Here is a 17,540-nt window from a genome sequence, read left to right on the forward strand (position 1 = left end):
GGAAAAGGCGCCTGGCATTCTCAAATGTAAAATCACACACGTACCATCTGTAAACACAGCCGTTCTGTGACTTTGGATGGGACGTGAGTAGCACTGCCATCAGGGACAAGGACGGGCAGAGGGAGCCACACGTGTGCCCTGAAGGCTCCTGGACAGCTTTGAGCAGCATTACAAGCAGCGTGGGGCTTCCTACCCCGGGGGATGCGCTTTCTAGAGGAGCAGGGAGGGAGGGGGTGTGACTGGGGAGGCCTGTCCCCACAGGGCGACAAGGGGCCGAGTCCCGAGCAGGGGTGAGGGCTGACAGCAGGGCTCCAGATGAGGGGGTGGACGTGTCAGGGCAGAGGAGCACCTGGCCAGCACAGGGGACGCCATGGAGAACCAGCGGGGGCACAGGTGCCAGGCACCCCCACTGCTCTGGGGAGGGCACCAGAGGGTTCTGAGCAGAGCAGCGCTTTTGTTTCTGAAGGTCACCCCGCTGGATGGGATGGGAAGTGGCAGGGAAGGGTGGCAGCCAGGGCCCTGCGGGCGGACGGACGGGCACCCGCACGGCGAGGCGGGCCGACACCCGCGTGTGCCCGGGGACCTGGGACAGAGCAAGCCAAGTGCGGCACTGAGAGAGGCACCTACCCACGACGATGTGCAGAGCCGAGGTCTCCGCGTCGTTCGTGCCAACCGTTGAGTAACACACACAGTCTGTCGACCCTAAAAGGGGGAAAGGGCCTTAATGTCACTGCGGTCACTTAAGATCCCAGCGTGTCTCCAAGAGGATGAGTGGTAAGCTCTGCCGCTTCTTCCACGGCCCTGGAGTAACTAAGAAGGAATAAACTCCGTTTGCCTACAAAACTAGTCACTGAGGTTGGTTCATCAAGAATACTGAGATTGGCCTTGACTACCATCAAGCAGCTCCTCACAGAGTTCAGAGACCCCTCCTGAGCCCGTCTGGGGGGCAGGGCCCCCAGGAAGCCCCTGCAGCGGTGGCGGCGGGGCGCCAGGGCACAAGGCTCAGCGCCCTGCACGGTGTCCCCGCTCCTGGCTGCCACAACAGCGGGCAGCAGCCCTGGGGCTCCAGACCACAAGACCAAAGGGACTCTGCAGTGGGAAAGTGCATGCAAAGCAACAACAGCTCGTGGAGGTCACGGAAAAAGCACCGCAGACCTGTGCGCGGCGAGAGACCCGGAGCCTCAGCCCACCCCTGGGTCATGAGGGCGCAGCAGCTGCCGGCTGACAGACGTGAGGGGCCAGCGGGACCCGCTCTGAACCCCATGGGCTCGGCCGGGGCTCTGCCTCCTCCTGCCCACACCCCTGTCTATAAAGTGGAGGTGACCTCAGAGCACCCAGCTAGCGCCTGGATCCCGAGGGCACGGCAGTGATGCTACGGGTCCTCCCTCGGTCTGTCCTGGTTCTAACTGGGTCATCAGCAACGTCTCTGTTCTCCACCTGAGTGGGCAGAAAATCTCCTGGGTGCTTATTTATAACAGACTCCTGAGCGCCCCCCGCCCCGCCCCAAGATCCTGACTCAGTAGGTTTGGGTTGGGGCTGAGCAATCTGAATTTTAACACGTCTGCTGAATAGCCGAAAACCCTAGTCTAGATTTCCCAAGAATAAACCCTGACGGTATCCAGAATTGCACCATAAATGTTGCCTCAGACACACAACCAACACAGGTTGAGGCCCATCAGGGAATAACCATCCTGTTAACAGGTACACAAGCTCTGGCCGCAGGCAGGATCCAGATGCTGTGCCCTTAGGCCCCGAACATTCTATAAGGCCCTCAGCCTAAGTGGAGCCTGAAAGTCCCTGGTTCTAAATAGACGCGCTGGATCGCAGGCAGTGTTTGTCATCTCTTAGAGCAACAGAATCTGGTCCAGTTGGAGATCAGAGCAGAAGCCTCTTAACTATTTAATCTAAGCTAACATATGCCTTCTTATGGTCGGAAATTTATATAAACACATACAGATTCATATATTTTTAATATGTATATTTTTCTTTTTTGTTAATCTTAACCTGAAGACTTGAATGACATCTCATTCCAAAAATGAGCCGAAAAGTAAAACAGTTTAAATGAACATTTAAGATTACAGGAGTGACTAATTCTTAAAATGGAATTAACAGTATTTAAGGAAAACTACATGGTTTCAGACTATCTTCCACACCCTTATTTTTCTAACTGAGGGTACCTAAATAACGGGTATAAACATTTCTGACAAAATAAACTACAAAAGAGCCATGAAATTAACTTGAAGCACACCTTCATATCCCTAGAACTTCCCAGAATTTCCAGAGCCCGCTTGCTCCCCTTACGTGCCTACTGTACTGTTTACTTTCTTCACAAACCATCCTTTAGAACAAAAACTGATCAGACATCCAACATCCCCTGCATTTTTTTTTTTTTTTAAACTCAGGAGAAATACCAGAGTTCTTTTTTTTTTTAATTTATTTTATTTTTAAATTTATTTATTTATTTATTTTGCGCTGTCCTGGGTCTTCGTTTCTGTGCGAGGGCTTTCTCTAGTTGTGGCAAGCGGGGGCCACTCTTCATTGCGATGCGCAGGCCTCTCACTATCGTGGCCTCTCCTGTTGTGGAGCACAGGCTCCAGATGCGCAGGCTCAGAAGTTGTGGCTCACGGGCTCTAGAGCTCAGGCTCAGTAGTTGTGGCTCACGGGCCTAGATGCTCCGTGGCATGTGGGATCTTCCCAGACCAGAGCTTGAACCCGTGTCCCCTGCATTAGCAGGCAGATTCTCAACCACTGCGCCACCAGGGAAGCCCCATCCCCTGCATTTTAAAAATAATTAATTAATTATTTTATTTTTATTTTTGGCCACCCTGGGTCCTTGCTGCTGCGCGCGGGCTTTCTCTAGTTGTGGCGAGCGGGGGCTACTCTTCGTTGCAGTGCACGGGCTTCTCATTGCCGTGGCTTCTCTTGTTGCGGAGCACAGGCTCTAGGCATGTGGGCTTCAGTAGTTGTGGTGCATGGGCTCAGAAGTTGTGGCTCGCGGGCTCTAAAGCACAGGCTCAATAGTTGTGGCACATGGGCTTAGTTGCTCCGTGGCATGTGGGATCTTCCCGGAACGGGGCTTGAACCTGAGTTCCCTGCATTGGCAGGCAGACTCTTAACCACTGCGCCACCAGGGAAGTCCCCTCCCCCTGCATTTTATCAGATATAACTTGTATACTCAGCAATCTTTTAATCACTAGAAATTCAGCAGTGATCTCAAATAAAAATGAAGAAACGAGTGGTCTGCACTTTGCACCATGTCCTTTTGACCTTAAAAGTCCCTCTTTATTTCTGAGCCTATCTAGAATCTAACTGCTCTATTAAACATGTTAGAATCAAGTTGAAAGTCTCATAAAGGGATCTGTCTTGAGTAGGGAAAAAACCCCAGCACTTCTGACCTGCTGCATCATCCTTTTTACAGCCACAACAAAGATCGGCCCTTTTTGATGACCCTTCTCAACGACAGCATCTTGTCATAGAAGCTGCTTGAGAGGCACCTCGTGTGGGAACAGTGGGCATGACAGGGACAGGCTGAAGGCCGCTGGTCAGACAGTCAGTCCTGGCCGCACCTGGGGCAAACCACCAGCTCTAGAGGGCTGGGCTGGACGTGGCCCACTTTTCAGAGTTCATTCACTAGGAACTAACTGCAAACACTTCCACTGAGGGTGTGAGATGGCGCAGAACCTACAGGCACCTGAACTCTACAGAAAAAAGCAGCGGGCTCAGTGGGGGCTGCCCTGGGCTGGCACACACGCATTCACTGTCACCCAAGTCCTTAGGGCAACAAATAGGGTAAGTGAACCGAGTTTCTAGTAGGTTTCAGGGGTTACTTTGCTGAAAAATTAGATTTTTAAAGAAGGTACTCAGCTCAGCATCCTCCATGGGGCCACCTCGCCACCTGCACCCCCGCAGCTCCCACCCCCACTCTGCCTCTCACTCACCCTGCTCACGTCGGCACCACCCACAGCCAAGCCTGTTCTTGCCTCGGGGTCATCGCCTAGGCTGCTCCTCCGGCCTAGAACATCGTGCCCCAGATGCAGGGCGCTGTCCCCCGCCCTTCAGGCCTCTGAGTGGGATCACAGGTGAAAGGCCCCTTGCGCCTGTCCGGACCGTGCTCCCCCGGGCGCCACTGCTCTGTTCTCTCCGTTTCATGCTAATCACCTGCCTCTCCCCTGGATCCCCTGCGTCCCCGCCTTGTTCCTTCGCGAGGCCGGCCCACAGGAGGCCAGCAGAATGTACCCACAAGGACCCACCGAGGGAACGGACAGCCGGAGCACGGGGCATCTGCGGGCTGCGGACCCCTGTGCTTCGGGCTGGCGGCCGGGGCACCAGCAGACAGCCGCTTAAGGGCAGGGGAACGTCTGATCCTTTTTCGTCCCCAAAACATCACTTCTCGCTTGTTTAACATTCAGTCTGCTTCCAACAGCTCACTGTCCCCTCTGGGGACAACGTAACTCCCCAGTTATCTCTGTGCGGTGAAGACTTTAACCCAGAGGGAGTGCCAGCTCCAGACATAAGATCTGGTTTATCCCGGGCGCCAGGAGCCTCCTGACACCCAGCCCCTCTGCCCCAGAGCCACCTGCAGCCTCCCCCTCCTTGAGGCCCCACCTGGGAGGCGGCCCTCCCGGAAGCTGTGTCACCCGGCCCAGGGCAGAGGCAGCGGGCATGTGCCCTTCTTCGTGCAAGCACAGTCTGGGCACTGCTGTCTCCCCGCCCCCACCCCGCCGGCTTAACGGTGTGATTCCCCTAAGAGCTGGGTGCTTCCCGGAGACACCAAACACGCCGAGCTGGCCACCTCAGGACACGGCACGGCCGGTCCCTGTCCTGCTCACACCCCGAGGCCTCCCGCCCCGACGTGCAGCCCCCGGCCCCGGGTACCCGTCACTTCTTCCAGGACACCGCCTGCCCCCCAGGCTCCCCTTCTCCTGTACTGTGCTCTGGGCCTCCCCCATCCCACCCACTGCCAAACGGCCATCCCTCTGAGAGCAAGGACTGTGCTCCCGGCACCTGGCAGGAAGCAGGTGTCCTGGGGGGACGGCAGGACCCGTTCCCGCACGCAGCGGCGGTCCTGTGTCAGGTGTGTGGAGGGAAGAGCACACCTGAAATAAAGGGATGAGCCTCAAGGAAAACCCAAGGGTGCCCCCTCCCGGCCCACGTACCCGCGGGGATGATGCCGATCCTCAGCGGGCTGGGCACAAGCGCCGCCCGGGGCTGGTCCTGGTCCACGCCAGCGTCCCTCTGCGTCCTGCCCACCAGGCCGTGCAGGACCTCGCTGAACATGCCGTCTCCGCCCACACAGACGATGCTGCAGGAAGAACACAGGGGTCAGGCCCTCAGCACCCGCCCCGCGCCACCAGGCCCCTCCTGCACTGGCCTCCGAGCCGCCACCCAGGCCGCAGCTGTGCCCGTGCCCCGCCGGCCGGCAGAGTCCCCACCCATCTCGGTTCACTCCCCGCTCCCGCGGCAGACCTCTTCAGACCCTCGTGTCTGCGTCCAAGCCCTGCGAGGAGAGGCTCCTGATGCCCGCCGTAGCCACACGGCCAGGCTCTGACAGGTCGAGAAGGGCAGGGCCTGGGGCCAAGCTGCAGAGGATGCCCCTTCCTTCCCTAGCAGGCTAGGTGGACGAAAAACAAGCAGACAAAACATGAGCTCAGCAGGCTTCTACCCTCTGCCTTGCAGCCCCTGAACAAGGTCTTCAGGAACTCGGCCTCGGGGGCAGGTGACACATGGCTTCTTCCCTCCCCGATGCTCCCCCACCCCTCCCCCACTCATGACCCACTCCCGCCGTGGGACCCTAATCCGCCTCCCTGACCCCTCCCCACTCCGGGGAGCCTCTTCACACTGCCTGAGGTCCCCAGCGGCACAGCTGCCCAGATGAGACCCTAGAGCCTTCTTGGGGCCCTGGGATGGGGCACAGGGACACTCAGGACGCCGCCGCTCCTGGTCACAAAGCTCGCCGTCCAGCCCTTGGCTGCCCCTCAGCCTTCACGCTGACCCGGCTGGAGGGGGCCCACAGCTCAGCTGGCATCCCCCATACCGAGACCTGCTTCAGCTCAGCTCCTTGCTGGATGACACTTGGTGAGGACTCGGTCACGGGGACCAGCCGATGCTCCCCCAGACGTCCTGGAGAGCAGCCCTGCTGCCTCTGCCACTGGCCAGCCAGCTCTTGCCCAAGACCCATAACCTCTGGCAGCTTAGCTTCCTTGGGTCCAATCCTCATTGCTACTTTCCACGCAGCTTTCAAGAGTATCTTTCCGGGGCTTCCCTGGTGGCGCAATGGTTAAGAATCCGCCTGACAGTGCGGGGGACACGAGTTCGATGCCTGGTCCGGGAAGATCCCATATGCCGTGGAGCAACTAAGCCTGTGTGCCACAACTACTGAGCCTGCGCTCTAGACCCAAGAGCCACAACTACTGAGCCCGCGTGCCACAACTACTGAAGCCCGCGTGCCTAGAGCCCATGCTCCGCAACAAGAGAAGCCACTGCAATGGGAACCCCGCACACCACAATGAAGAGTAGCCCCTGCTCGCCGTAACTAGAGAAAGCCCGCGCACAGCAACAAAGACCCAACGCAGCCAAAAATAAATAAATAAAATAAATAAATTAAAACAAAAGTATCTTTCCAAAACACCCGAGCCTATAGGACATCTACGTACAAGCTTTCCGGGGATCCTCACCACCTTTCCCCAGCCTCATCTGTTCATTCACGGAGCACCTGCCGTGTGCCAGCCCTGTGCCAGGTGCCGGGGACAGCTGTGCACAAGGCAGAGGAGGCCGGCTCTCCAGGAGCTGACATGCCAGCAGGTACAGACGCAACACAGATGCAGAGTCACACTCGGGGCCGGTGCCTCCCGCGGGGATGAGCACAGCACCCACTCTGCGCTGTCGCAGCCAGAAACGCACAAGCAGGTCCTGACCAAGAGGAAACCTCAGACAGACCCAAAACCAATGGACATGCTGCAAAGGCACTGGCCTGTTCTCTCAAAATTCAGACACACCAAGGAGGCTGAGGATCTGGTCCAGGTCACGGGAGGCTAGAGACACACCCACTGAGTCTGAAGGTAATGTATGATCCAGGGCTCTTCTGCCTTAGGGAGTAATGGGACAGTGGGCAGAGTCTGATAAGGACAGCAAATGGGTAACGGCCTTTGTATCAGTGCTAATCTCCTGGTTTTGATCACTGCATTTTAGTTCTGTAAGAGAATATCCTTGCTTTTAGGAAATATACACAAATATTTAGGGACGAAAGCTGATCATGTCTATAACATACTTTCAAACGATACAGAAAAAATTTCTGTAGGTAGGTGGTAAGACTGAAAAGGAAAACAAAACTATTACAGGGTGGTTTTCCAAGGAGAAGGACATGACTGAACTCTTCTGCCTTTCCTAATTTTCTAGAAGAAGGTTTATTTTACTTCTACAACTAGGAAAAAAGGTGTAAGGAAAGGGAGTGAATAAAATGAAGACAGACGGGTAAAACTTGATGAGAATTGACTATTTATTAGTCAGATGAAAGACGCTTACTTACCCGTCATATTTGTCTATATTGAGCTCATATAAACTCTCCTTGGCATGATTAGCATGCTCAGTAACTGTGGGAAAAAAACATATTACATTATAGAGTTTACACTCAAGTCTGTGAATCCTCTTTAAAATGAAAGGCAAGTAAACCATGCTTTTAAAATGAGGTCCTATAAAACCTTCAGGAGGGTTTCCTGTAAGAAACCCCTCCTTCGATCTTACCCAAATTCCTTTCATGGACAGGGATGCTGACCTTGGGAACAGGACCTCTCAGAATACACTCTACTGGGTAGGACATCTCATTCTTGGCATTTTTTTAAAATTAATTAATTTATTTATTTTTGGCTGTGTTGGGTCTTCGTTATTGCGCGTAGGCTTTCTCTAGTAGCGGCGAGCGGGGGCTACTCTTCGTTGCGGTGCATGGGCTTCTCATTGTGGTGGCTTCTCTCGTTGTGGAGCACGGGCTCTAGGTGCGCGGGCTTCAGTAGTTGCGGCTCACGGGCTCTAGAGCACAGGCTCATTAGTTGTGGCACACGGGCTTAGTTGCTCCGCAGCATGTGGGATCTTCCCGGACCAGGGCTCGAACCCGTGTCCCCTGCACTGGCAGGTGGATTCTCAACCACTGCACCACCAGGGAAGTCCCACATTCTTGGCATTTAATTGCCAACAAATAACTTTTTTTGGAAGAGATTACGTCTTCTATTTTATAGTTTTCCCTTATTATCCAATGGACTTGGAAAATTTTAGAATATACCAAAATGTAGAAGAAAGAAAATGTTAGTCCATAGTCTGTACACTCACTGTAACAAAAACTCTCTTTTTTTAAAAAAAAATTATTAATTTTTTTATTTGGGTGCACCAGGTCTTAGTTGCGGCACATGGGATCTTCGTTGCCGCGTGCAGGATCTTCATTTGTGGCATGCGGATCTTTAGTTGCAGCATGCATGTGGGATCTAGTTCCCTGACCGGGATCGAACCCGGGCCCCCTGCATTGGGAGCGCGCAGTCTTAGCCACTGGACCACCAGGGAATTCCCAACAAAAACTCTCTTGAAATTCACTGTACACACAATTTTGTGTCCTTGTTTTCCCAACATCTTATCACAATCCCTTTTTCATCGTTAAAAATTCCTAGTAAAGACCATTTTAAAGAGCTACATACTATTCCTTCAGATTCACCACAATTTTATCTTTATGCTTCCTGTTCGGGGGTATAAGTGGCTTCCAGTGTTTTGTTTTTATAAAAATGAGGCAACAGACACCTGTGTACCTCACCTTCTGTTTACAGCTGATGGTTTTCTCAGGAAAGTTTAGAAAACTTTAAGATTGGATAAAAACCCCCTCCTTTTTGAGGCTCTTGACCCGCACTGCCAAGTGGCCCTTTAATAAGTTTACACAAAACCCTCAAATCTCTGAAGGGAGAAACCGTCTCCCTACACCCTCCCAGCATCTAGAACTTGCTCTGAAACTCGGTACCGCAAACGTGGCATTGCATTGTGTTTCTTAAAAATACCACTTACTGGTGAAATGATTTCTAAGCCTTACTAATTGCTTGTATCTCTTGCAAGAATTTTCTGTCCATAATCTTTGTCCTTTTATCCTTAGTGTTTTTCCTGAGTGCTTTTTATATGCTAATACTTAGCTAGAGCAGTCTACGTTCTTTACTTTGTATTCTTCTCATTCTGGTATGCCAAAAAACCCAACATTTCAGTTTGTTAAAATTATCTTAAACAGGGAATTCCCTGGTGGTCCAGGGGTTAGGACTCGGCGCTTGCACTGCTGGGGCCCGGGTTCAACCCCTGGTTGGGGAACTAAAATCCTGCTAGCTGGAAAGCATGGCCAAAAAAAAAAAAAAAAAAAAAAATCTTAACACAATAAGAATCTTCCCTAGTGACCATATCTGAGTCATTCTCAACTTTACTCCTACAGAGACTTTGCGCCTTACCAATGATCTCGGTGGTGATGGAGGCCAGTGTGAACAACGGCGCCACTTTCCTCTCATAGATCCGCTTGCCTTGTCCTTTACCTCCAAACGGATTGATGAACACCAGTAAGTGCTTTGGTCTAGACGCTGCAAAACAGCAACACCGCGTAAGTCACAATGAATGTCAGCGATCAAAACGAAGAACTGTGTTACTGAACAAAATCAAACCACGTGGGTCTAGAGCTCTGCTTAGTATTATCTGACAAAAAGCATTTTTAAGGTAAAGAACGGTGCTCAAGAGTTTCCTAATCTCTGAAAAGAGAAAAGCACAGCTTGTGAGATCAGGCAGGTGCTCTCTGCACATCGGCCAGGGGGGTGGCAGCCCCGGGGATTCAGCATCCTGGCAGAGAAGGACGCTCTCTCCTGATGAGGAGTCCTCCAGGGTGTAAATCCTGGAAGCAGCAGCCTCATTCTTCTTCATGTGAAGGAAAGTGAGTCTGCAGAAGATGAGAGAAATAGATACACAGCACGGAGCGTTGGGAGAGAAAGACAGACGGACAGGCACAGGGAACGCTCAATCTGTAGATGGACAGAGAGATGGAAGGACGGCAGGATGTCCCTTCCAGAGGCCCGGCTAACCGCCGACATCCAGTTCTCCTGAAACACCCTATTTTCTTGTAGCAACTTCCACAGTTCTGCTTGGGTCGGTTCAAGTAGATTCTGATACTTAAAAAACAAATTTAACCAACAAATCAGTAAAAGTAGCAAGAAAATCGAAGCCCTGGGTCCACAGAGAACCCCACACATGAACGCTCACCACAGCACCATTCACAGCAGCCAAAACGTGGAGACCCACCAGGTGTCCACCAACTGACGGCTGGATACACAGAGTGTGACCAAAGGAGTATCGTTCAGCAACGGAAACCGATAACACTTAACCAGCAGGGATAAATACCAAAAGCATGATGCCGAGAGATGGAAGAATTACACAAAACAGCCCCTCTTACATGATTCCATTTATGTGGCAGAACTAACAGGTGGCAACAATGACGAAAAGAAACAATCAGACTGGTGGTCGTCTCTGGACTGGCAGGGGAGGGTCACGAGGAAACTGGGGTGATGTTAAGTCTTACAGGGTCTGGGTTACATGGGTACACGTATGCTTCAAAACTCATTGATTTACACTTACCATTTGTCCATTTCATTGTATGTAAATTCTACTTCCGAACTGAAAACAAATACTGACCTCTAGGCAATGACACGCGTGCTGAAGTGTCTGAAGGGTCATGCCCTGATGTCTGTCACTTATTTGGAAACACAGCTAACGTACCATTAACTAATGGATGGGTAGAGAGACACAGACAAAGCAAAACCAGCAAAATGTTAACAACTGCAGAATGTAGGTGGTGGGTATATGAATGTCCACGGTACAATTTTTTCAATTTTTCTGTATGTTTAAAAATCTTCATAATAAAATATTGAAGGCAATACAATAGAGAAAAATCAAAGCCAGAAGTCTATTCTTTGAAAAGATTCATAAAATTGATAAGTCCCTAATAAAACTGATAAAAAGAAAAAGGGAAAAAACACAAATTAACAATATCAGGAATGAGAAAGAGGACATTATTTCAGAACCTACAAATATTACAAGGAAAGTGAAAGGATTTATTAAACTTATGCCAATAAATTTGTACATTTTTATGTAAGAGACACATTTCTCAAAAAATACAATTTACCAAAAGTTACAGAATAAATAGAAAATCTGAATAGTCTGATATCTAATAAAGAAACTGAGCCATTAATAAAAGCATTCCCACAAAGAAAACCCCAGATGGTTTCACCACTTAATGCTTCCAAATATTTAAGGGGAAAAGTAGCCTCGACATTATAAGAATTCTTCCACACGACAGAAAATACAAGGAGAAACCAATGTTTTTCAACACGTTAACTCAAAAAGAAGAAAATCATACAATCATCTCAATAGATGCAGAAAAAGCACTTATCAAATTACACATCCAATGATGATTTTTAAAAATTCTCAGAAAACTAGGATTGGAAACAAACTTCCTTAATCTGGACTTTAAAAACTTACTTAAAAAAACCTGGGGTTTCCCTGGCGGCCCAGTAGTTAAGACTCTGCCCCCACTGCAGGGGGCACATGGTTCAGTCCCCGCATACCACGCAGCGTGGCCAAAAAAAAAAAAAAAAACCTAAGAAACATCATTTTCGACAGGGGGATGTTGAAAAGTTTCCCCCAAGATCAGGACTAAGACCCTCCCTGCTGCACTGGAGGTCCAAACCAGGGCAAAAGGGTAAGAAAAAGAAAGAAAAAGGCATAAGAACTGAGATGGAAAAAACAAAATAGTCATTACTCACAGTTGACAAAAAGAATCATCAAACTATTAAAATTAATCAATGAATTTAGCAAGGTTACTGGATGCAAGGTGAAATACAAAATCCAATTAAATGTCTATATATGAGCAAAAAATAAATAAAAAACAAAATAATAGCGCCACAGTGCGGTGGGGAAAGGACAAGTTTTCCCATAGATGGCACGGGGTGAAGCAGATATCTATATTTAAGGAACGTGAACCTTGACCGCTTACTTCACACTGCATACACACATCACTTCCAAAGGGACTGTAGCTCTCAAAGCAAGAGGTAGAACAAAGCTTTGAGAAGAAACCATCTTCGTGGCCTTGGAGCAGAAAAGCTGTCCTAAATAGGACACAAACTAGCCACAGAGTTTTTAAAAAAGATAAACAGAGCTACGTAAATATTAAGAATGTCCATCAAAAGAACGGAATGAAGAGTGAAAACACAAGCCATCCAGTGGGAGATGGTATCTGTAATTCAAAAATCCAATGAAAGATTCAGATCTACAATATGTAAAGAATTTCTACACATCATTTAGACAGACAGACAACCCAACAGAAAGATGGGTAAAAGACTTGGACAGACACCTCACAAAAGAGGATCTCCAAATGGCCCATAAACAGAGCCAGTGAAGTTGAGAAATGCATTCCTATCAGGGAAATGCCAATTAAAACCATAATGCAAGACTACTAACACCCACCAGAGTAACTACAATTTTCAAGGTGTGGTTAAGGTGTGGGACCAGCAGAGCTCCGGTCCCCTGCTGGTGGGCGTGGCCCCGGGACCTCCAGTTTGGAAGGCAGTGTGGCCGCGTGCACTGAGGCTCAAACACGCCACCAGCCCAGCAAGTCCAGTCCCACGCGTGCACCAGGAGACGCGTGCGGGAGTGTTCAGAACAGCTCTGCTCACAACGGCCACGTCAGGAGGCCATCCGGTGGCCATCAAGGGTAAAAGGGCTGCATAAATGGCCAGACACTCATCCCCTGGAACACCACGCAGCCCAGAGGACGGGCCACCTGCCCTGCATGTGACGACAAGCTGCCAGAGAGCCAGACACGGGAGTGTCGGCTGTGATCCGACCACACGAGTACAAAGCGAACCCAGGTGTTTGAAGTCAGGTGATCGTCACCTTTGGGGAGCGACGGCAGGGGCCCTGGGGCTCCAGGGGGCTGGCAGCGTTGTCTCCCGATCTGTGTGTTGGTTACCCGAGGGCGCTCAGTGTGTGAGAACTTCTTTGTGTCTAGTTATACCTCAATCAAACATTCAGTAGTAACACAAAGTGACAGAGCAGCTGAAAAAACTGAATTATAGAATATTTTTAGATACAAGTAGATTATAGCAGATGCACGACTGTATAGGTTTTTCTGTGAAAAAAGTCCCATTATTCAGTGGGGGGCAGGTTCAGAGGGCTTCCTCTTGGAGTCTGAACCTCCAGAATCATCCTGATCCACAGACTCAAAGGCTCATGAAAACAACCGGAGGACAGAGTGGAGGGAGCAGGTGAGGACGAGGAGGGAGGGTCAGGAGGAGGGGGAGGTGGCGGCGGAGGAACGGGGGCAACCTCCCAACCAGACTCGCTCAGAGGTCCAGCGGACAAGCAGCGGACAGAGCGCCCGCGATCTGAGATGGAAGGCAAGGTCAGGACGCACTGGCTGGACGGACGGCGGGGGACCAAACACCCCACCCCGTCCCACAGAATCGGACGGCGAAACACAGAATCCAAGTCCCGCCGCCCAGACGCTAAGCCAAACACGTGCTTCTCCAAGCCAGGAAGTCTCTCTGAAGCTGCTGTGTGGGAAATACCTTCTTCAAACAAATTATAATTCACTTTTTTTATCTAGATGCCAAATTAATTTTAAAAGATATAAAACCAACCTAAACACATGCTCTTTCTTTTCTATGGCTGAAGCCTGCACTGAGTTGTCAAGACTGTGTATTAAGATTATATCCAAACAGATTAGCAGAGGCGAGCTACTATACACAGGATAGATAAACAACAAGGTCCTGCTGTAGAGCACGGGGAACTCTATTCAGTATCTTGTAATAAACCATAATGGAAAAGAATATATGTATATGTGTAACTGAATCACTTTGCTGTACAGCAGAAATTAACACAACATTGTAAATCAACTATACTTCAATTAAAAAAAAAAGATTATACCCAAACAACATGAAATAGTGTCCCAGATACAAAATGAGTTGACACCTACCGTTAAGTGTGACAGACAGATTCTGGCTGCACAGCAATAACTCATAGCTCAGATGTTCAGACACACCCCAGGGGGACAGAGGTGCCTTCCCCAGGCACCTGGTTTAATCCCCAATTCACTTTGAGTGCAGGCATTACCACCCCATTTTCCAAGAAAAGAAACCCAGGCCCAGAGAGCCAAGGGGCCTGCCCCAAGCCTCGCAGCTGTAAGTGAAGGTGCCAGGGCCCTGGGGGCCAGGCTCTGGGCACCACACTACGTGGCCCTCTAATCAGTAAAGCGTTCAAAAGCCACAGCGACTCATCACATCCACCTTGGTTACAGGAAGCTGTGCCGAATACAAACCACGCACGTACTCAGCTTCTCCAGTAGCTCCCTGAGGGTCTGCAACCACAGGTGGCACAGCTGTTCCTCAGGACACCAGAAGGTCACCTGCGCCCACCTCCAGCGGTGCTGCCGGGCCCTCCTCACACGATGCACTGCACAGAGAACACACACCATGAGCTTGCAGCCCTGCGGACCGGGGAACACACTCTCCTCACACTAACCCCAGGTTCACACTCAAAACACCCCAATGGTCCCCTTTTCTTCTGACTAGTAACTTCCAAGGTATATTAGGGAAAAGATCCTATTTCTCAGTTCTTTGAACCCACGTAAAAAAAAACAATAAAAAATAAGAAAAAAATGAATATTAAAAGTAGAGCTTGGGACTTCCCTGGTGGCGCAGTGGTTAAGAATCCGCCTGCCAAGGCAGGGAACCTGGGTTCAAGCCCTGGTCCGGGAAGATCCCACATGCCGCAGAGCAACTAAGCCCATGCGCCACAACTACTGAGCCTGCGCTCTAGAGCCCGTGAGCCACAACTACTGAGCTCGCGTGCCACAACTACTGAAGCCCACGCGCCTACAGCCCGTGCTCCGCAACAAGAGAAACCACCGCAAGGAGAAGCCCACGCACCACAATGAGTAGCCCCCGCTCGCCGCAACTAGAGAAAGTCCGCGCAGCTACGAAGACCCAACACAGCCAAAGATAAATAAAAAATAAATAAAAGTAGAGCTTGGAAAAAATGATATAAGGACCTTTCTATAAAGATAAACCAAGGACACAATGAGTTTGTTAAACAAGTGACAAAAAAAGTTCCCTTTCATGTAACCTGCATGGAATTACTGAGGAACGTTCAGGCCACATTACCTGTGAAAGCATAAGGCTTTTCCATTTTCTGCCATTTTCCACTGGTGTAGTGTTTCCCATTAATGTCTGTTTCTTCAACGGTGATGATCTCGGAAATAGGCACAGAGCAGGCATCTGTAAAAACACCACATTCTCATGTCAAGAGGGTTCACGGAATTCACGTGAACACAAGGAATGCCACTCCAAAGTGCTGGGAAACATTCTGCTTTAAAATTCATCAGACATCCAAAAGGAAGAGGACAAGTTATACGTAATTTTAAAATTCAGAGCTAAATAAGTTTGGGAAACTCTATGTCATCAGAAGATGGGATGTCTTATCCACAGTCACCAAGTGGAGGCTGTGAGTTTTCCAGGCCAGCTCCTGTATTAAATTTGGGGAAAGATGTTCAAGACCCAGTGCCTATGTTCAGTCTGGCTCAGAAATCAAGTGGGAAAGACGCACATAACAGACCCAGGACCACAGAGTGTGCAGGTGAGTCAGGGCCACACCAAGGCAGGGCGGGGGCAGGTAGGGGGCTCTAGCAAGGCCTGGTGGGTCCAACCATCCACTAGGATGCAGGAGGAGAAAGGGGAGACTTGGGTGGACGTAGGGATGACAGCACAGGACATCCTCTACCATGGGAAACCCAGTCATAACTGCGGGCCTGCGGATGCCACCAGGTAAGGCCTCCAGGTAAGGCCGGACACACAAACAGCTGTGGGAAACGTGATGTGACAGCTTGTAACGGCAAGTGGGGCCCAGAAAGAACCCTCCGAGGACAGCACAGGAACTGGGAAGCAGAGAAGTTGGAAGACAAGCCCCCAGTGTGGACAGGCTGCGTTACCAAAGCCCACCGGTGACGGCTGGTGGGAGTCACCATCTGCCTTTACACAGACGAGCATGGCAGTTCCTGGGTAGGCCCCAGGTTGCCTATGAAACCTGCAGTATAGCTCTCCCCACCTTCCGCTACATTTAGCTCACCCAAAGCTTTATCTGCTGCTTGGGTGAGAAGAAAAACAAAAATAGGTAAGGAGGATACGCTATATTATACGCGTACTGCTGTTACGTGTAACAGATGTGGTGATACACAATTATTTTCTCGAAAAAGGCACAGAGATCCATGGGGACGTGAAAAAACATCAACACTATCTGCATCCCTAGTCGATTGAGGAATGACACCAACAGAATCCTGGGGTCTGGCTGGAGGCCGTCCTGGGTGAGTCTGTGCCTGGGGCGGGGACCTCCAAAGCAGGACTTGGCGATTGACCGTCTCCATCGGCCCCTCCGTCTGCTGGGCCAGGAGCCCAGCCTGAACTTCACAACAACACACAGGGCTTGTCGTGTCAAACTGGGAGGGGTTTTGGAAGCTACCCGATCAGGGTGAGAGGGGTCCAGCACGAAACAGGTTCCTTTCGGCCCCCCTCGCCCGCTGACCCCGAGGCCACGTTCCTTTGCGCCCTGCCGTGTGTCCCTTCACGTGTGCAGGTCAGTGCTACACCCTGTTCTGCAAAACCCTTATGTCTAGTTAGGAGACATCGAGAATCAGAGAGTTCCTGAAAAGTTACGGATGACTCATAGGATAACCCGCAGAAAGGGTCTATACGTTAGCAATCTCTAGTCTTGTGAATCAATCACAGGCCACAGTGGAGGCCACCGGCTGTCCCCTAATGGGAGAGGGACACTGTAGTCCCCTGGTCAACCCACCTGTGCTGGCATGGAGAGGCTTCCAAGCACAGCAGTGCACGTCATGTGAACACACCAGGTATAAATTCTAAAGTCATGGATGTATAAACAGATACTCTTAGAGGAGCATCTTGCACAGAGTTGACAGTGGGAACTTGGGGGGTCACTTTCATTTTCTGCAGAGTATTAGCATTTCTCCCCCTTTGCTTGCATTTTGCATAATCCTGCACTGCATATGGGATTAGATAAAAAGTCAAAGTCTTCTGTAAAAGATCGTGTGATGAGAGGAGACGCAGCAGAGTTACTTCCAGACCAAACTGAACCTGCGGTGGCCAAATCGATGCCGGCAATGCATGCGGACAGAACTCACTGGCCGACGAGGGGGCCCAGAGCACAGCTGGCCGCCTCGCCCCACAGCCTGGCCGCCCCACCTGATTCGGGCCAGTCTCTGCACACAGCAGGCACGTCCCTTGCTGACTCCCCGCTTCCCAAGCTGCTCCGGCTGCCCTCTGGAGTCACCCTCGCGATCTGAACCCTCCTCGTGGTCACTGGGCTGACTGTGGCCCTGTCGGAGGAACAGTGGCCAAGGCTCACGGGTGTCCCCTCTCTCTTTATAAAGTAACAACCCAAGGGCTTCCCTGGTGGTGCAGTGGTTGGGAGTCCGC

At 50.7% G+C, this 17,540-nt stretch overlaps 1 protein-coding gene across 5 annotated transcripts in view; it reads right to left on the bottom strand.

Moving 5' to 3' along the window:
* Window positions 1-17,540, bottom strand: part of CERK (ceramide kinase) — a 52,778-nt gene that overhangs the window by 13,586 nt on the left and 21,652 nt on the right. For all 5 annotated transcript variants that reach the window (XR_014295250.1, XR_014295251.1, XR_014295252.1 and 2 more), the window contains exons 2-7: window positions 15,213-15,326; window positions 14,380-14,502; window positions 9,462-9,587; window positions 7,526-7,589; window positions 5,157-5,302; window positions 628-702 (exon numbers count right to left, since the gene is read on the bottom strand). Coding sequence is in view for 2 of the 5 variants with exons in the window: in XM_082634867.1 (XP_082490993.1) it covers window positions 628-702; window positions 5,157-5,302; window positions 7,526-7,589; window positions 9,462-9,587; window positions 14,380-14,502; window positions 15,213-15,326 (648 nt within the window). In the remaining 3 variants the exon portion in view is untranslated. The remainder of the gene's footprint in view (window positions 1-627; window positions 703-5,156; window positions 5,303-7,525; window positions 7,590-9,461; window positions 9,588-14,379; window positions 14,503-15,212; window positions 15,327-17,540) is intronic.

Source organism: Mesoplodon mirus (genome assembly GCF_964341445.2).
Source record: "Mesoplodon mirus genome assembly, chromosome: 11".
NCBI classification, from domain to species: domain Eukaryota; kingdom Metazoa; phylum Chordata; class Mammalia; order Artiodactyla; family Ziphiidae; genus Mesoplodon; species Mesoplodon mirus.